This window comes from Oncorhynchus mykiss, chromosome 21 (genome assembly GCF_013265735.2).
Source record: "Oncorhynchus mykiss isolate Arlee chromosome 21, USDA_OmykA_1.1, whole genome shotgun sequence".
Taxonomy (NCBI): Eukaryota; Metazoa; Chordata; class Actinopteri; order Salmoniformes; family Salmonidae; genus Oncorhynchus; species Oncorhynchus mykiss.
Genome location: NC_048585.1, coordinates 35,901,015 through 35,917,797, shown reverse-complemented (window position 1 = coordinate 35,917,797; position 16,783 = coordinate 35,901,015). Strand labels below are relative to the sequence as shown.

The following is a 16,783-nucleotide window of genomic DNA, read 5'->3' as shown; positions in this document are numbered from 1 at the left end:
TCTAAACTTTCAGCTCATACAAGGAGAAGACTGATCAGAGATGCAGCCCAGAGGCCTATGATCACTCTGGATGACCTGCAGAGATCTACAGCTGAGGTGGGAGACTCTGTCCATAGGACAACAATCAGTCATATATTGCACAAATCTGTCCTTTATGGAAGAGTGGCAAGAAGAAAGACATTTCTTAAAGATATCCATAAAAAGTGTCGTTTAAAGTTTGCCACAAGCCACCTGGGAGACACACCAAACATGTGGAAGAAGGTGCTCTGGTCAGATGAAACCAAAATTGAACTTTTTGGCAACAATGCAAGACGTTATGTTTGGGGTAAAAGCAACACAGCTCATCACCCTGAACACACCATCCCCACTGTCAAAGATGGTGGTGGCAGCATCATGGTTTGGGCCTCCTTTTCTTCAGCAGGGACAGGGAAGATGGTTAAAATTGATGGGAAGATGGATGGAGCCAAATACAGGACCATTCTGGAAGAAAACCTGATGGAGTCTGCAAAAGACCTGAGACTGGGACGGAGATTTGTCTTCCAACAAGACAAAGATCCAAAACATAAAGCAAAATCTACAATGGAATGGTTCAAAAATAAACATATCCAGGTGTTAGAATGGCCAAGTCAAAGTCCAGACCTGAATCCAATCAAGAATCTGTGGAAAGAACTGAAAACTGCTGTTCACAAATGCTCTCCATCCAACCTCACTGAGCTCGAGCTGTTTTGCAAGGAGGAATGGGAAAAAAATTCAGTCTCTCGATGTGCAAAACTGATAGAGACATACGAAAGGTACAAAAGGTGGCGCTACAAAGTATTAACTTAAGGGGGCTGAATAATTTTGCACGCCCAATTTTTCAGTTTTTGATTTGTTAAAAAAGTTTGAAATATCCAATAAATGTCGTTCCACTTCATGATTGTGTCCCACTTGTTGTTGATTCTTCACAAAAAAATACAGTTTTATATCTTTATGTTTGAAGCCTGAAATGTGGCAAAAGGTCGCAAAGTTCAAGGGGGCCGAATACTTTCGTACTTTCGTACATGATTCCATATGTGTTATTTCATAGTTTCGATGTCTTCAATATTATTCTAAAATGTAGAAAATAGTAAGCATTAAGAAAAACCCTAGAGGGAGTAGGTGTGTCCAAACCTTTGACTGGTACTGTATATATATATATATATATATATATATATATATATATATATATTTGAAAGGAACTATAGCAAAACACTCACTGATCAAGAACTTTGTTTTTAGCATTTTGGATGTATAAACTGTTGTTCAAGCGTTTGAAACTGGAGGTGTCATTGCATGCTAACTCACTAGTGACCTACTGAGAGAGTAATTTTAGAATTGCAAGGACAGACGGAGATACTACAGGCACACACGGAGGTTGGATCTAGAAAACAGAGAGCGCATGGTTCTTGAGTATAGTAGGGAAGGAGAGAAAAAAGTTAGAGTAGCTACATAGACACAAACACAAACATAGACAAACCAGACAGGACCTACCGACAGCTTGCTCTCATCCTCTGGTGCCCCGGGACTCACAGCCTTCATATCCAAGAAAAGAGAGAGGAAAAAGTGAAAGAGGGAGAAAGAGAAAGAGCACATAGATGTGAAGCATGTCTTACAAACCACAGATAGACAGATGAAAAGACAGTAGAGAGACATTCCATTGTCGTATTGATGATGATTTGACATAGACAGATTCAAGAGACTGACACCACCGCTGTGCTGTGTCACTCACTATCTAGCAGACCAAGATAGGCTTATGGTAAAAATGTTCTTCTCATCAGGCTTTTGAGATTCATCAGCCACATGGAAAACCATTCTATTCACAGACCATTTAACTCTGCAGGACCCCAACCGACTCAAACAAATAGAGGAAAAGGTAAACCTAGCATTCATGTAATTGGTCGGAGTCGGAAGTTTACATACACCTTAGCCAAATACATTCAGTTTTTCACAATTTCTGACATTTAATCCTAGTAAAAATTGCCTGTCTTAGGTCAGTTAGGTCACCACTTTATTTCAAGATTGTGAAATGTCAGAATAATAGTAGAGAGTGATTTATTTTCAGCTTTTATTTCTTTCATCACATTCCCAGTGGGTCAGAAGTTTACATACACTCAATTAGTATTTGGTAGCATTGCCTTTAAATGGTTTAACTTGGGTTAAACGTTTCGGGTAGCCTTCCACAAGCTTCCCACAAAAGGTTGGGTGAATTTTGGCCCATTCCTCCTGACAGAGTTGGCGTAACAGAGTCATGTTTGTAAGGCCTCCTTGCTCGCACACACTTTTTCAGTTCTGCCCTCTATAGGATTGAGGTCAGGGCTTTGTGATGGCCACTCCAATACCTTGACTTTGTTGTCCTTTTAGCCATTTTGCCACAACTTTGGAAGTATGCTTGGGGTCATTGTCCATTTGGAAGACCCATTTGCACCAACTGATGTCTTGAGATGTTGCTTCAAGTGCACCAGTCCCTCCTCCAGCAAAGGAGGAGGTGAAGTGGTGAAGTGCACCAGTCCCTCCTCCAGCAAAGCACCCCCACAACATGATGCTGCCACCCCGTGTCTCACAGTTGGGATGGTGTCCTTCAGCTTGCAAGCCTACCCCTTTTTCCTTCAAACATAATGATGGTCATTATGGCCAAACATTTCTATATTTTATTTCATCAGACCAAAGGACATTTCTCCAAAAAATACGATCTTTGTCCCAATGTGCAGTTGCAAACCGTAGTCTTGCTTTTTATGCCGGTTTTGCAGCAGTGGCTTCTTCCTTGCTGAGCGGCCTTTCAGGTTATGTCGATATAGGACTCGTTTTACTGTGGATATAGATACTTTTGTTCCTGTTTTCCAGCATCTTCACAAGATCATTTGCTGTTGTTCTGGGATTGATTTGCCCCACCATCTCCAACATTGTGATTTAGGTAAAATGTAACATCCATGTTGACTCATCCAAGTCTACTATGGCTGCTGACTTCCCTAACTTGCTGGACTGTCAAAACCTTGTGCAACATGTTAATGTCCCCACCCACAACCGTGGACACACATTGGACCTCATTATCACTGGCGATGACTTAGATGTCCTCAAACTTGGCATATATGACCACAAGGCTGTGACACTGTCTCTGACTGTGCCCACTCCTCTCCACTGCCCAACACATCCCTCTTCCTGGCACACATACAGCCCACACTGCACTGAGCTGGCACTCTGCGACATGGTCAACCTGTATAACAGCACTCTGAGTACTACCCAGAACATCCTTGCTCCCCCCCAAAAAACATGAAAAGTAACCTTCTAACGCTCTTCACCCTGGTTCACTGAAGAACTGCTGTGAATTAAGACTCATGGCTGTAAGCTTTAGAGGCGTTGGAGGAAGGACGGCCTCACTGTCCATCTACTGGCCAACAAAGACCACCAAGCAAGCTGCTATGCTGTACGATCAGATTTTATTTTTTGTCACCATCTTCACCTGCTGATCGGGGAGGTACCATCACTCTTCAAAACAGCCGCAGTCACCCCCTTACTGAAGAAACCCAACCTTGATCAGGACATCCTATCCAACTACAGGACATCCTCTCCAACCTCCCTTTTCTATCAATCCCATCTGTCTTCCAAGCAGGTATACAAAGTTTTCCAGTCTGGCTTCCAATCATTGCAAACAGCGCCGAAACAGCTCTGATGAAAGTTACCAACGACCTACTAATGGATGCAGATTCTGGATCACCTAGGCTCCTTCTCCTTTTAGATCTCAGTGCTGCTTTTGACACCGTTGACCACAATACCCTCCTGTGGCATCTCAGAGAGCACACTGCAGTCTCTGGAACTGCTCTGACCTGGTTCTCCTCCTACCTCTCCAATAGGAAGCAACACATAACGATTGGAGTCCAGATCGGTGGAGTCTAGTGTCCAACAGGAGTCCTTTTTGGGGCCTATTCTGTTCTTAATCTACATGCTCCCTCTCAGTCAAATTCTCAAATTCTCAGAGACTATAATATCTATAACATCATACGCTGACGATACTGAAGTATATATTAACACCAAAACAGGCACCATCTTAGCCCTAGGAAAACTTGGCAGCTGCCTTATGACATCAGAGTATGGATGAAAAAAAAATTCCTCCAGCAGGACAGCATTAAGACTGAGGCTATGCTTATTGGGACACCCAAGCAGGTCGCCAGTGCTGGAAACATCTGCCCTACAACTGACGGTCAAGCCATCCATCTGTCCTCTGTCATCTCCAACCTGATTGAGTGCTACCTACATCAGCCACCTCATTTATATCAATGAGCCACCTCACAGGCCTTAATTTCCAAAGACTATCTTTTTTATGTTCCTAATCTTGAATGTGTCACAGGTCAGGGTTTCTTCCTGGAGTGTACTACCTGTGGTTGCCACTGGAGAGCAGTGGAGAGAGTGGGTTTTCTCTAGTATCCAGGTGACCCTGATTGGGCTTATTGGGATCACCTTCTGGATTACCATTTATGTTCCTCTGTGGACTGGGCCAGTTGCTCAGGTCTCATGTGTTGTTCAGTGTTGTCGTGTGCCCTTGCATAACTATTGCTAGGAGTGTTTAAAAAATAATATCCAGAAATGTTATTTGTAGTCGTAATCACTGCTTAATTTACATGCAAGGAAAACTGGGTCTGGGTTTCTAAGGGTTAAGGCTGATTCTGTGGTTCCATCCATGACATACCGAAAACATTCTTCAAGTCAAGTGCAGTGCCATGTCGGTTGTCCCCATAGGAGAAATCTTTGAATAACTATTTTTGGTTCCAGGTAGAACCCTTTTAAACAGAGGGTTCTACCTGGAACCAAAAAGGGTTCTACCTGGAACCAAAAAGGCTTCTCCTATGAGGACAGCCGAGGAACCATTTTTTCTAAGAGCGTACACATCTCGTTACATACACAGTACATACATTGCACTGTGCTTACACATTCTATCAGTTGCATACTAAGAGAAGCTCTGCGCTTATATATTGCTGTATTTGAATGACATGGGAAATAAGTAAACAAATAGTGATTTGACAGCAGGTATTTTGCCATGGTCCAGCCACTGTGTACATGGTCTGGTTGGCTTATTGTGATTTATTTTCTGCTTGAGATTAGGTAAAGCCCTTGGGCACAGTGAGTCACATCTCCCATGAGTAGGGCCCTGTGTTTTGGACAATTTCATAAGGCAGTGTGCTTTTACCGGTATTTCCAGTAATATCCCGCTAGTGTCGCTGCAGGTAGAAAATCCTATGAAATGTTCTGTAATTGACACAAGGCATCTCCAATCAAAAACAAAGATGAATCATTAATCAAGTGGCCATTCAGAATGTATGAGCATGAACCAATCCAATTACCCATGAACCAAATTCTCAGTCTCAGCCAATTGTTCTAAGGTTACTACAGGTTTACAAATACACTCAGTGGCCAGTACAGACAGTGAGTCACGTGGCCGTGGCTTACTATATAAAGCAGGCAGACAGGCATCGAGGCTTTTAGTTACGGTTTGACTGAATGATAGAATGGGCAAAACGAGTGACCTAAGTGACTTTGAGCATGGAGTGATTGTCGGTGCCAGGCACATTGGTTCCAATAGCTCAGAAACAGCCGGCCTCCTGGTCTTCACACGCACGACAGTGTCCAGGGTTTACCGAGAATGGTGCACAATCACATCCAGTCAGCTGCAGTCCTATGGGTGAAAACAGCTCTTTGATGAGAGCAGTCGAAAGAGAATGGCAAGACTAGTGCAAGCTAACAGCTGGGCCACAAACAGGCAAATAACGGTGCAGTACAGCATCTCGGAACGTACAACTTGCCGGTCCTTGTCACGGATGGGCTATTGCAGCACACGACCACACCGGGCTCATCTCCTATCAGCTCTCCCTCCCGGAGGACCTGAGCCCTAGGATCATGCCTCAGGACTACCTGGCCTGGTGACTTCTGGCTGTCCCTAGTCCACCTGGTCATGCTGCTGCTCCAGTTGAACTGTTCTGACTGTGGCTAAGGAACCTGTTCACCGGACGTGCTACCTTGTCCCGGACCTGCTGTTTTCGACTCTCTCTCGCTCTACCGCACCTGCTGTCTCAAACTCTGAATGCTCGGCTATGAAAAGCCAACTGACATTTTTCCTGAGGTGCTGACCTGTTGCACCCTCTACAAGCACTGACTATTATTTGACCCTGCTGGTCATCTATGAACATTTGAACTTCTTGAAGAACAATCTGGCCTTGAATGGCCATGTACTCTTATAATCTCCACCCGACACAGCCTGAAGAGGACTGGCCACCCCCTCAGAGCCTGGTTCCTCTCTAGGTTTCTTCCTAGGTTCCTGCCTTTTCTAGGGAGTTTTTCCTAGCCACCCTGCTTCTACATCTGCATTTATTGCTGTTTGGGGTTTTAGGCTGGGTTTCTGTATAGCACTTTGACATCTGCTGATTTAAAAAGGGCTTCATAAATACATTTGATTGAATTTGATTGATTAAAATAAGAAGTGGGTTTCCAGGGGGCATGTGATCACCAACAGTGGACAATTGAGGAGTGGAAAAACATTGCCTGGTCTGACAAATCCTGGTCCCTGTTGCATCATGCTCATGGCAGAGTCAGAGTCCATGGCCCCATCCCGCCTTATGTCAATGGTGCCGGCTGGCGGCGTTGATGAAATGGTGTGGGGAATGTTTTCCTGGCACATGTTAGGTCCCTTGATACCAATTGAGCAACGTTTGAACGCCACACCCTGTAGAATCCATGCCCGACTAATTCAGGCTGTTCTGGAGGAAAAGGGGGGTCCGTCCAGGTACTAGATGGGTGTACCTAATAAACAAACACATTTGTATTTTAAGTCATTCATAGTACACTGTTTCACACAGAGCACCATTCCTTCCATGGGTGGCCAGTTTGGGAAATATTTTAGTATATCCACTTCTCCAGGCACTTCTCCAGGCCCTGGAGGTAGCAGAAGTGCATAGGGCTCATCTCGGGATCAAACCTGCCACAGGGGAAAGTATATGATTCCAGAGGTGTTACCCACTCAACCAGTCCAACACCTGAACATTTTATCTTTCAAAAGGACCTGGACCTCCCTTTTAGTCCAGATTTATCAGGACTAAACCGCTAAAACCTTCTTCTGCCATTCCATATTTTTTGAATAATCCCTGATTTTAAAATAAATCCATTTAAATTATTTGTACCTTTCTTAAAGGCAACCCAGAGAGGCAGATAGAACAGGAGAATGTCAGATAATCTGTTTCTCTCATTAAACTAGTGTTAAATATCATGACTAATAATCACAGGGAGATTAGCACGTCTTCTGGAGTCACTGTGCGTGCTAATCCGAATAGCTCTGGTTCCACTTCTTATGTAATGTCACATCAGGATCATTCCAGGAAACGGATCATGGAAACATCCTCGATGAAAGCAAAAGTATTACGTGTAAAACAGACCTCCTGTCCACAACTATCCATTAAATGGGGGCTGAACTCAATAATTTCGCCTCACTTTTCATTAAGAAATGCTATGAGTTTGAAGTGGGTGTGTAATGTTCTCTACCATTTTGTGTTCCTTAAAATATCTCAAACAGCCACCTGATCGTGAAGAATAGCTTAGCAGCTGTGTGACGCAGCATGACAACTTGACTTTATGACCAAAATGATACTATTTACACTTTGTAGTCAATTTTGGCAATAAAATACGTTTCTCACTAATATCGATGCCACATAGGCCATTTTCAACCATAGAAGTTGTTTCTTTCGCTCAGCTCCTCTTAAAAAGTACTGAAAGTAGAGGATTCATAGTGATCTGAATTCCACATCTACTCAATGGCTTTTTAATATCCTCTTTCTCTACACAAATGTATTGGAATAAACTTTGTAGTTGCCAAGAATATTGTATTTTTAAGAAACATATTTGTTACGCAAGTGTCAATCCTGTCATAGCAAATTACATGGTTGATGAGAAATTGATGTCAAGGAAACATGGTTGAAGAGACAATTGCCAGAAGTGACTATAAAAGTGACATAACAGGGTTGAGGATTTAATCTTAAATCAGCCATAACTCCTCATGTGACAAGGGGACGGGGAATGAAAGCTTGTTGTGTGCAACGCGGGAGGGGGGATTGAATGCAAGCTTAACAACAATATTTGTACTTGTTAAAACATTTCTAGCCGATCGGGTTATGCTCGATGCATTCCATTTTCCACCACATAACACCAGAAAATGTCCAAAAAGAGTAGAAGCAGCTCCCGTTTTTGCACTTTGATTTGACTTTTATATATTTCATGTTTTTTGAATATAATTTTACTATATTAAAACGAAAGTTCAGTTCAAGTTACAGGACTGACCTTAAACCTGGGGGACAAATTTAAATTAATCACTAATGATAACTAAATCTCCAGACTTTCCCATAAAAACAAAATAACTAGGGCTTCGCAATAATGGTGACGACTTTGGGACAATCTTGGGTAAAGTGGATTAAATTCTTCATAGAATTTGGATAAAATATTACGTGGGACAACGCCAACATTGGGATTTGGTTTACAGTAGTTAGAGCATACTGTACATGTATGTAATCCAACTGTTACATGTAGTGTTTTAACACAATTTACACACAATGTCCGACGGACATAAAATAATGTGGAATGAACTAGATAACAACTTAAGCTAATTAGCCATTTTAGTATTCAAGATAATTAGAAAGAAGTCTGCAACATTGGAATATCTCAGAATTGTCTGAAATGTTTTGAATAATACCTGGGACTGGAAGTAGGGCCTAAGTGCAAAAATCAAGGCTCTTACTGCACACAAACTACCTCAGTAAATACACTATCAGAGGCCATTTGATCATGATAAATAAAATAAGTTGTAATGTATGTACCTTAATTTGCAAATGAATAGCAGGGCTGTGATTAAGGCTAAGACTGTATTCTCACTATGAAAGATTCTCTAGAGCCCTCAAACTCAACTCTGGACCTCGAGGCCAGTTCCACTGCTTGTGGCATTGTTCACCTCTAGTTAGGGACTGATTTAGACCTGGCATACCAGCTGGGTACAATTAATTATCAGATAGAGCAGAAAACTAGCAGGCGCCGGACCTCGTAGGATTAGAGTTGAATAACCCTGCTGGGCGAGTTTTGCTTGAGAGTCACCCCCTCCGAGGCATTGGATGTAAACAGAATTGTCTCGTGCAGCCAAATGCTCCTACAGTAAAAATATTAATACGAGAGCAATGTTTTTGAAACAGCTGAAAAGTATAGACATTTTCCTTATATTTGAGACTTGTTTTATTGAATCTTTATCTGAAATCAGTGGTGGAAAAAGTACCCAATTGTCCTACTTAAGTAAAAGTACTGTAAATATACAGTACCAGTCAAAAGTTTATTTTTCTACATTGTAGAATAAAAGTAAAGGTATCAAAACTATGAAAGAACTCATATGGAAATCATGTAGTACTCATATGGAAATCATGTAGTAACCAAACATTTTTTAAAGAAAAATATATGCAGCCACCCTTTGCCTTGATGACAGCATTGCATACTTTTGGCATTCTCTCAACCAGCTTCACATGAAATGCTTTTCCAACAGTCTTGAAGGAGTTCCCACATATGCTGAGCACTTGTTGGCTGCTTTTCCTTCACTCTGCGGTCCAACTCATCCTAAACCATCTCAATTGGGTTGAGGTAGGGTGATTGTGGAGGCCAGGTCATCTGATGCAGCACTCCATCACTCTCCTTCTTGGTCAAATAGCACTAACAGTGGTTCCTCCTTTAAAAGTTGCATCATACTGCAGCACACCTTGCAGGCTGCCGCATAATTCTATGGAGCGTTATTTAATTGTTAACATTAATGCTAGTTAGTGCAAGTTTGTCCACCAGAGGGCATCTTTGAGAAGTATTTGATAGCCTTCAATAGTGGCTGTACTAGAGAATTTAAAACCTTTTTTTGCAAGAACATCGTATATGAGATTGATTTTAAGACATTTTTCTTAATTAATTTGATTAATATTATGGTGTTTTTATTCGAAGAAAAATGAAACCCTCAGGGTTTCCGTTAGGATGGAATGGAAAATCTGGAGCTGTACAACGTGATGGTCGGGAGTAGGCTACAGTACTAAGAGCATAACATTTCCATACCCTAATTGTAGTCTAACCCATACCCAAACAGAGATTCAGTGAAAATAAAAATCTCATTGATTTATCAAGTCCCCATGCTTGTCTCAGAGCAGTGCGAAATGGTGCTGAAATAGTTGACCACAGCAGGTAGGCTATTGCTTCAAATCCTATTGCTTCTAACTTCAGTATGTTTTTTAAATAAATAAGACCTACACCACTTTTAACAGCACATTACTCAACACAAGTGATAATCATGTTGCCTACGGTAGATTTACAGTATGTAATTCTATGGAGCGTTACTTAATTGTCAGCCATTGTTACCATTAATGCTAGTTAGTGCTAGTTTGACCACCAGCATTTTTTTTTTCAAGGACGTGACTCTCCACCTATAATTCCATTTAGAGGATTGGAGGATTCTAAATTAATTTAAAAGGGGCATTTTTCATTAGGGCATATCTGATCTGTGAGAATATATTTAAGAATATTATGGAATATAATTGAACAATTTAATTTCTCCATGCTTGTCTCAGAGCAGTGTGAAACGGTGGTGAAATAGTTGACCATAGTGGGTAGGCTATATATAACGATATGTTGTTTTAATGTTTTTTTTTCTCCAAAAAACGAAAGTGAGAGATTGTAATCTGAATAAAGGCCAAAATAATATGAAGACCAAAACCCCTTGACTTTTTTCACATTTTGTTACGTAAACAGCTGTATTCTAACACATCGATATAAATCCTAATAAGAAACTAATTCTAAAACACAGACATTTTGTCATTTTATCAATCAGAAACTACAGTCCCTGCCACTGAAAAACATCCCAACAGCATGATGCTGCCACCACCATGCTTCACAGTAGGGATGGTGCCATGTTTCCTCCAGATGTGACGCTTGGCATTCAGGCCAAACAGTTTAATCTTGGTTTAATTACACCAGAGAATCTTGTTTCTTATGGTCTGTGAGACTTTAGGTGCCTTTTGGCAAACTCCAAGAGCGCTGTCATGTGCCTTTTACTGAAGAGTGGCTTCTGTCTGGCCTCTCCACCATAAAGGCCTGATTGGTGGAGTGCTGCAGCGATGGTTGTCTGCAGCACTCCACCAAGCAGATGAACCGATGAACTCTGGAGCTCTGTCATAGTGACCATCGGGTTCTTAGTCACCTCCCTGACCAAGTCCCTTCTGCCCGGATTGCTCAGTTTGGCCGGGCGCTCAGCTCTAGGAAGAGTCTTGGTTGTTCCAAAATTCTTCCATTTAAGAATGATGGAGGCCACTGTGTTCTTGGGGACCTACAATACTACAGACATTTTTTGGTACCCTTCCCCAGATCTGTGCCTCGACACAATCCTGTCTCGGAGCTCTATGGACAATTCCTTCGACCTCATGGCTTGGTTTTTGCTCTGACATACACTGTCAACTGTGGGACCTTACATGTGTGTGCCTTTCCAAATCATGTCCAATCAATTGAATTGACCACAGGTAGACATCTCAAGGATGATCAATAGAAACAGGATGCACCTGAGCTCATTTTCTTTAGTCTCATACCAAAGGGTCTCAATACTTATGTAAATAAGGTTTCTGTTTTTTATTTTGAATAGTTTTGCAAACATTTCTAAAAACCTGCTTTTCCTTTGTCATTATGGTTTTAATCAATTTTAGTTTAAGTCTGTAACGTAACAAAATGTGGAAAAAGTCAAGGGATCTGAATACTTTCCGAAGGCACTGTAGGCAACTTTAAATGACAAAACCTGCCAATTTCAACCGTATACAGGATGACCGGGACTGTGGGTGGAAAGGTCTACGTCTCGTAGATCGATCAAACTTTCGCCGTACTTTACTTCAATGTCAAATTAGATATACAGTACGATTCACCAAACGCGATCACACGGATGGCTAAATCTAGAGGTCCAGTTGACCTCTACATTATTAGGTAAATCTGCAGAGCTCTCTGCACCTTGATGCTCTGTTAACTCTAAGGCAGTTCAGGTTGTGAATGGAAGACCTCCTTGTTGATGAATGTGATTGCTTTTCTTACAATATTTACAAGAAATGTATGTTTTTATTACGTTGTATTTGTAAATGTTGTGTAATTTGGCACATGTAGGGCTCCCTAGCAAAATAAGCCTTGGTCTCAATCGGATTTCCTGGATAAAATAAAGGTTAAATCAAATTTGATAAAACTACCAAATGACCAATACTGTATGTACAGTTGAAGTCTGAAGTTTACATACACTTAGGTTAGAGTCATTAAAACTTGTTTTTCAACCACTCCACAAATGTCTTGTTAACAAACTATAGTTTCGGCAAGTCGGTTAGGACATCTGCTTTGTGCATGACACAAGTCATTTTTCCAACAATTGTTTACAGACAGATTATTTCACCTATAATTCACTGTATTCACAATTCCAGTGGGTCAGACATTTACATACAGTCAACTTAGTGTGTCTTTAAACAGCTCGGAAAATTCCAGAAAATGTTGTCATGGCTTTAGAAGTTACTGATAGGCTAATTGACATAATTTCCGTCAATTGGAGGTGTACCTGTGGATGTAATATAAAATAATAAATTAGCCAAGACCTCAGATTTTTTTGTTTGTTGTAGACCTCCACAAGTCTGGTTCATCCTTGAAAGCAATTTCCAAATGCCTGAAGGTACCACGTTCATCTGTACAAACAATAGTACGCAAGTATAAACACCATGGGACCACGCAGCCATCATACCACTCAGAAGAGACACGTTCTGTCTCCTAGAGATTCAGTCCTATATCGACCTAACCTGAAAGGCCGCTGAGCAAGGAAGAAGTTACTGCTCCATGAAGGCCATAAAGAAGCCAGACTACCCCTGGTCTGAAGAAACAAAAAAAAACTGTTTGGCCATAATGACCATCGTTATGTTTGGAGGAAAAAGGGGGAGGCTTGCAAGCCGAAGAACACCATCCCAACCATGAAGTACGTGGGTGGCAGCATCATGTTGTGGGGGTGTTTTGCTGCAGGAGGGACTGGTGCACTTCACAAAATAGATGGCTTCATGAGGAAAAGAAAATGATGTGGATGTGTTGAAGAAACATCTTTAAGACATCAGTCAGGAAGTTAAAGCTTGGTCGCAAATGGGTCTTCCAAATGGACAATGACCCCAAGCATACTTCCAAAGTTGTGGAAAACTGGCTTAAGGAAATCAAAGTCAAGGTATTGGAGTGGCCAGCACAAAGCCCTGACCTCAACCCTATAGAAAATTTGAGGGCATAACTGAAAAAAATAACTGAAAAAGTGTGTGCGAGCAAGGACTCAGTTACACCAGATATGTCAGGAGGAATGGGCCAAAATTACTCCAACTTATTGTGGGAAGCTTGTGGAAGGCTACCCGAAACGATTGACCCAATTTAAACAATTGGGAATGTGATGAAATAAATAAAAGCTGAAATAAATCATTCTCTATATTATTCTGACATTACACATTCTTAAAATAAAGTGGTGATCCTTACTGACCTAAAACAGGGAATTGTTACTCGGATTAAATGTCAGGAATTGTGAAAAACTTAGGGGGTGGAACAACAAGTCAAGAAGCCAGCCACTTGCAAATTAGTACCCCTTCATTTTTCTAACAAGCAGAACTAATTACAGGAGCTGCCAAATCATTGATTTCCCACAAGGCAACGTTCCACATGCCCAACAAAACTGAGCCAAAATTGCTCTCCCCGAATCAGTCTGCTCTTGTTGGTGGGAGGCAAGTGGAGAAATAATGCTGTGCCATTTTCACAAATGCATGCATAAAGCAAACACATTTATTGATGAGTATGAACTGCATTATTACAATATTACCAAGCTCACAGGCAAAAAAATCTGCTTAAAAACCTACTCCCCCCTGAGCGATAGTAACACTTATTAGTACTACTACTACTACTACTACTACTACTACCACCGTTGCTGCGGCTGCTACTACAACAACTTCAAAAGAGGTTGAGCTACATGGGAATGACAGTGATTTCAATACATAAAGTCAATGGGAGAGAAGAAAACAAGAGTGACCACAGTAGTTCTCCTAAGATTTTGTGTATTATGTGCAACATAAACTGAAACGCTAACCCTCTCTCACAGCAGTCGGTTGGTGCTGCTTAGACCGACAACATTACAATAGAAGGATGCCCGCGCCCCGCAAAGATCATTGTGGCGGGGTCAGGATGTTAAGGCACCTTGGGTGTTTCTGGTACATTGCCAATATACCATTGTTAAGGACTGTTTCCAGGCCCTCCGTGTTGCGTTGTGCAAAGAACAGCCTTAGCTGTGGTATATTAGGCATATTCCACACCCCCTCGGGCTTATTGCTTAATTAGGAAGTACATTTCTTTGGAAAGATAACTGCCCCATGCTTCTCCATCCAAGCATAGGCTATAGCCTACTGTATTTATTTGAGACCACACACACACCTGCTCTCACATGTATGGCTACTTAACTTGAAGCAGCAAAAATGATGACAGTGACACTTGCTACATTTTGCATATAGAATTTAGCCCATCTTTTAGGAGGAGGATTTGCAGGCAGAAACAAATAAATGGGTAATCAATAGTTATTGGCACAATGCTTGCTCACTATAGTAGCCTAACCTATGCGCTTTGTGCCTTTTCTTTTTCACTGATGATAAAAATGTTGATTGCACCTCGACTCATGTTGGTTGAGCGCCTTCCACTTCTTTCCATTATCAATATTTATTTACAGACACTTGTAAACTACAGTCTAAACATATTTAGGTTAATTTCATATTTAAGTTAACTGCCACGGGATTCTCCACCCATGTAGGCAGCCAACTCTATTTCAATGAGACCACACATAGGTGCACTTGAACTCGCACGCCGAACTAAGAGAGGAGAGGTAGGCTACCAAAGTTTAAGCAGCGAATTCCTTGTGTGAATAATGTCCAAAATACGTACTTTTAATACAATAGGTAGGCTAACACATACAAAGCAGAAAGACCGTTTCCAAATAATCTGCAGGACAACAAAAATATTTACATCCCAAAGTTGTCTGACCACCCGCTCCCTCCTGCAGCATGAATCCCTTATTGCTTTTATATATACTGGTTACCAACATAAAATTAGAGCTGTAAAAATATTTTTTTGTCATACCCGTGGTATATGGTCTGATATACCACGGCTTTCAGCCAATCAGCATTCAGGGCTCGAACCAACCAGTCAATAAATATGATTAGGCTATAGTTTACTACATTGCCTAGAAATAAGTATTGATCACCCGTATTTCTCCGTCTGAAAATCTTCCCATTCCTAAAAAATAAGCTATAAAAATAGCTCAAGAGAAAGTGCAAGTCTCTCCAACTCTGCATTCTTCAAACTATATTTTGCATAGTGGCTGATATAGCCCAGTAATACAGATAACATAATATAACGGGACATGTGATAAACTTTTTTTGAAACACATTGTTTATTGCGCTTAGGGTGCAAAATTGCTGGGACCATGGCTGGCAAGTGACATACGCCTAAAATAACATTGTGGGACTGCGGTTGCGTTTGGGACCAGCTGCTGGTGCAGACAGGAGCGGCATGAAGAAATCAGTCCTGCTCAGACCTCTACATTACAGCACAAAATCCCCTCGGGATGAACACTGAGGATACCAGTGCCCTTCAGACGGTGCTTTTACAGTGGCTACATTAGCTTTCAAAATAGCCAGTATCGATTGAGCTTCCAGTTTCTCATTTGTCTCAGTTCTTCACCTTGAGTATCCTTGCCACGTGTGACGTTGAATCTTGAAAAAGTACCAAGGCCAGCAGAATGGCTTTACATGTGTCAAAGAGGCAAGTGCAACCAAATCAGGATGGATTGATGTTATGACCTATTTGACATGGGAGGGGCCCATTTCATTCTAAATACAATTATCAAAGAGAGAATTGCCCCTCTGTATTGCATTGTATCGTCTTGTGTCTTAGACCTAATGAAGATTAAACATTTTGAGGCTATTCTGAGATGAGGTGCTCAAATAGGCATCTGTATCAGCCTGGTTCTGTGTTTGGATATACAGTGCCTTGCGAAAGTATTCGGCCAACTTGAACTTTGCGACCTTTTGCCACATTTCAGGCTTCAAACATAAAGATATAAAACTGTATTTTTTTGTGAAGAATCAACAACAAGTGGGACACAATCATGAAGTGGAACGACATTTATTGGATATTTCAAACTTGTTTAACAAATCAAAAACTGAAAAATTAAAAGCGCAGAGAGTTTTATACAGTTTTATATCTTTATGTTTGAAGCCTGAAATGTGGCAAAAGGTCGCAAAGTTCAAGGGGGCCGAATACTTTCGCAAGGCACTGTACATTGTGATACCATGACAACCAGAACACCTGCACAATTAAAGCTAAATCATTGAGTAGACACAGAATTGAATAGAGCATTATAAATTGTTTATGAAAGAGAACTGGCTGCAATCCAGGATTTCTCTAGTCTATGTCTTGCTAAACCTGCAAACAGCTAAATGTATCATTTCAAGGCGTTGATACATTGCTATTACAATTATACTGTGAACTATTTTTACGATTATCGAAGAATCTAACAATATCCTGAAAGCTAGACAAAGATACTCAAAAAAAGATACTCAAAACCATCTGCACACCTCAGTCCTCAGGGCCTAAAACAACAGTGGGACAAACAATGGTCAAATCAATTGAAAAGGCCACTTCAGAA

At 41.2% G+C, this 16,783-nt stretch overlaps 1 protein-coding gene across 3 annotated transcripts in view; it reads right to left on the bottom strand.

Annotated features, from left to right (window-relative positions):
* LOC110500322 (sodium/potassium/calcium exchanger 2) overlaps positions 1 to 16,783 on the bottom strand; it is a 194,415-nt gene that overhangs the window by 65,108 nt on the left and 112,524 nt on the right. For 2 of the 3 annotated variants that reach the window (XM_021577626.2, XM_021577627.2), the window contains exon 3: positions 1,510 to 1,551. The exons of the other annotated variant lie outside the window; for it this stretch is intronic. In XM_021577626.2, the coding sequence (XP_021433301.1) occupies positions 1,510 to 1,551 (42 nt within the window). The remainder of the gene's footprint in view (positions 1 to 1,509; positions 1,552 to 16,783) is intronic. 3 annotated transcript variants of the gene reach the window in all.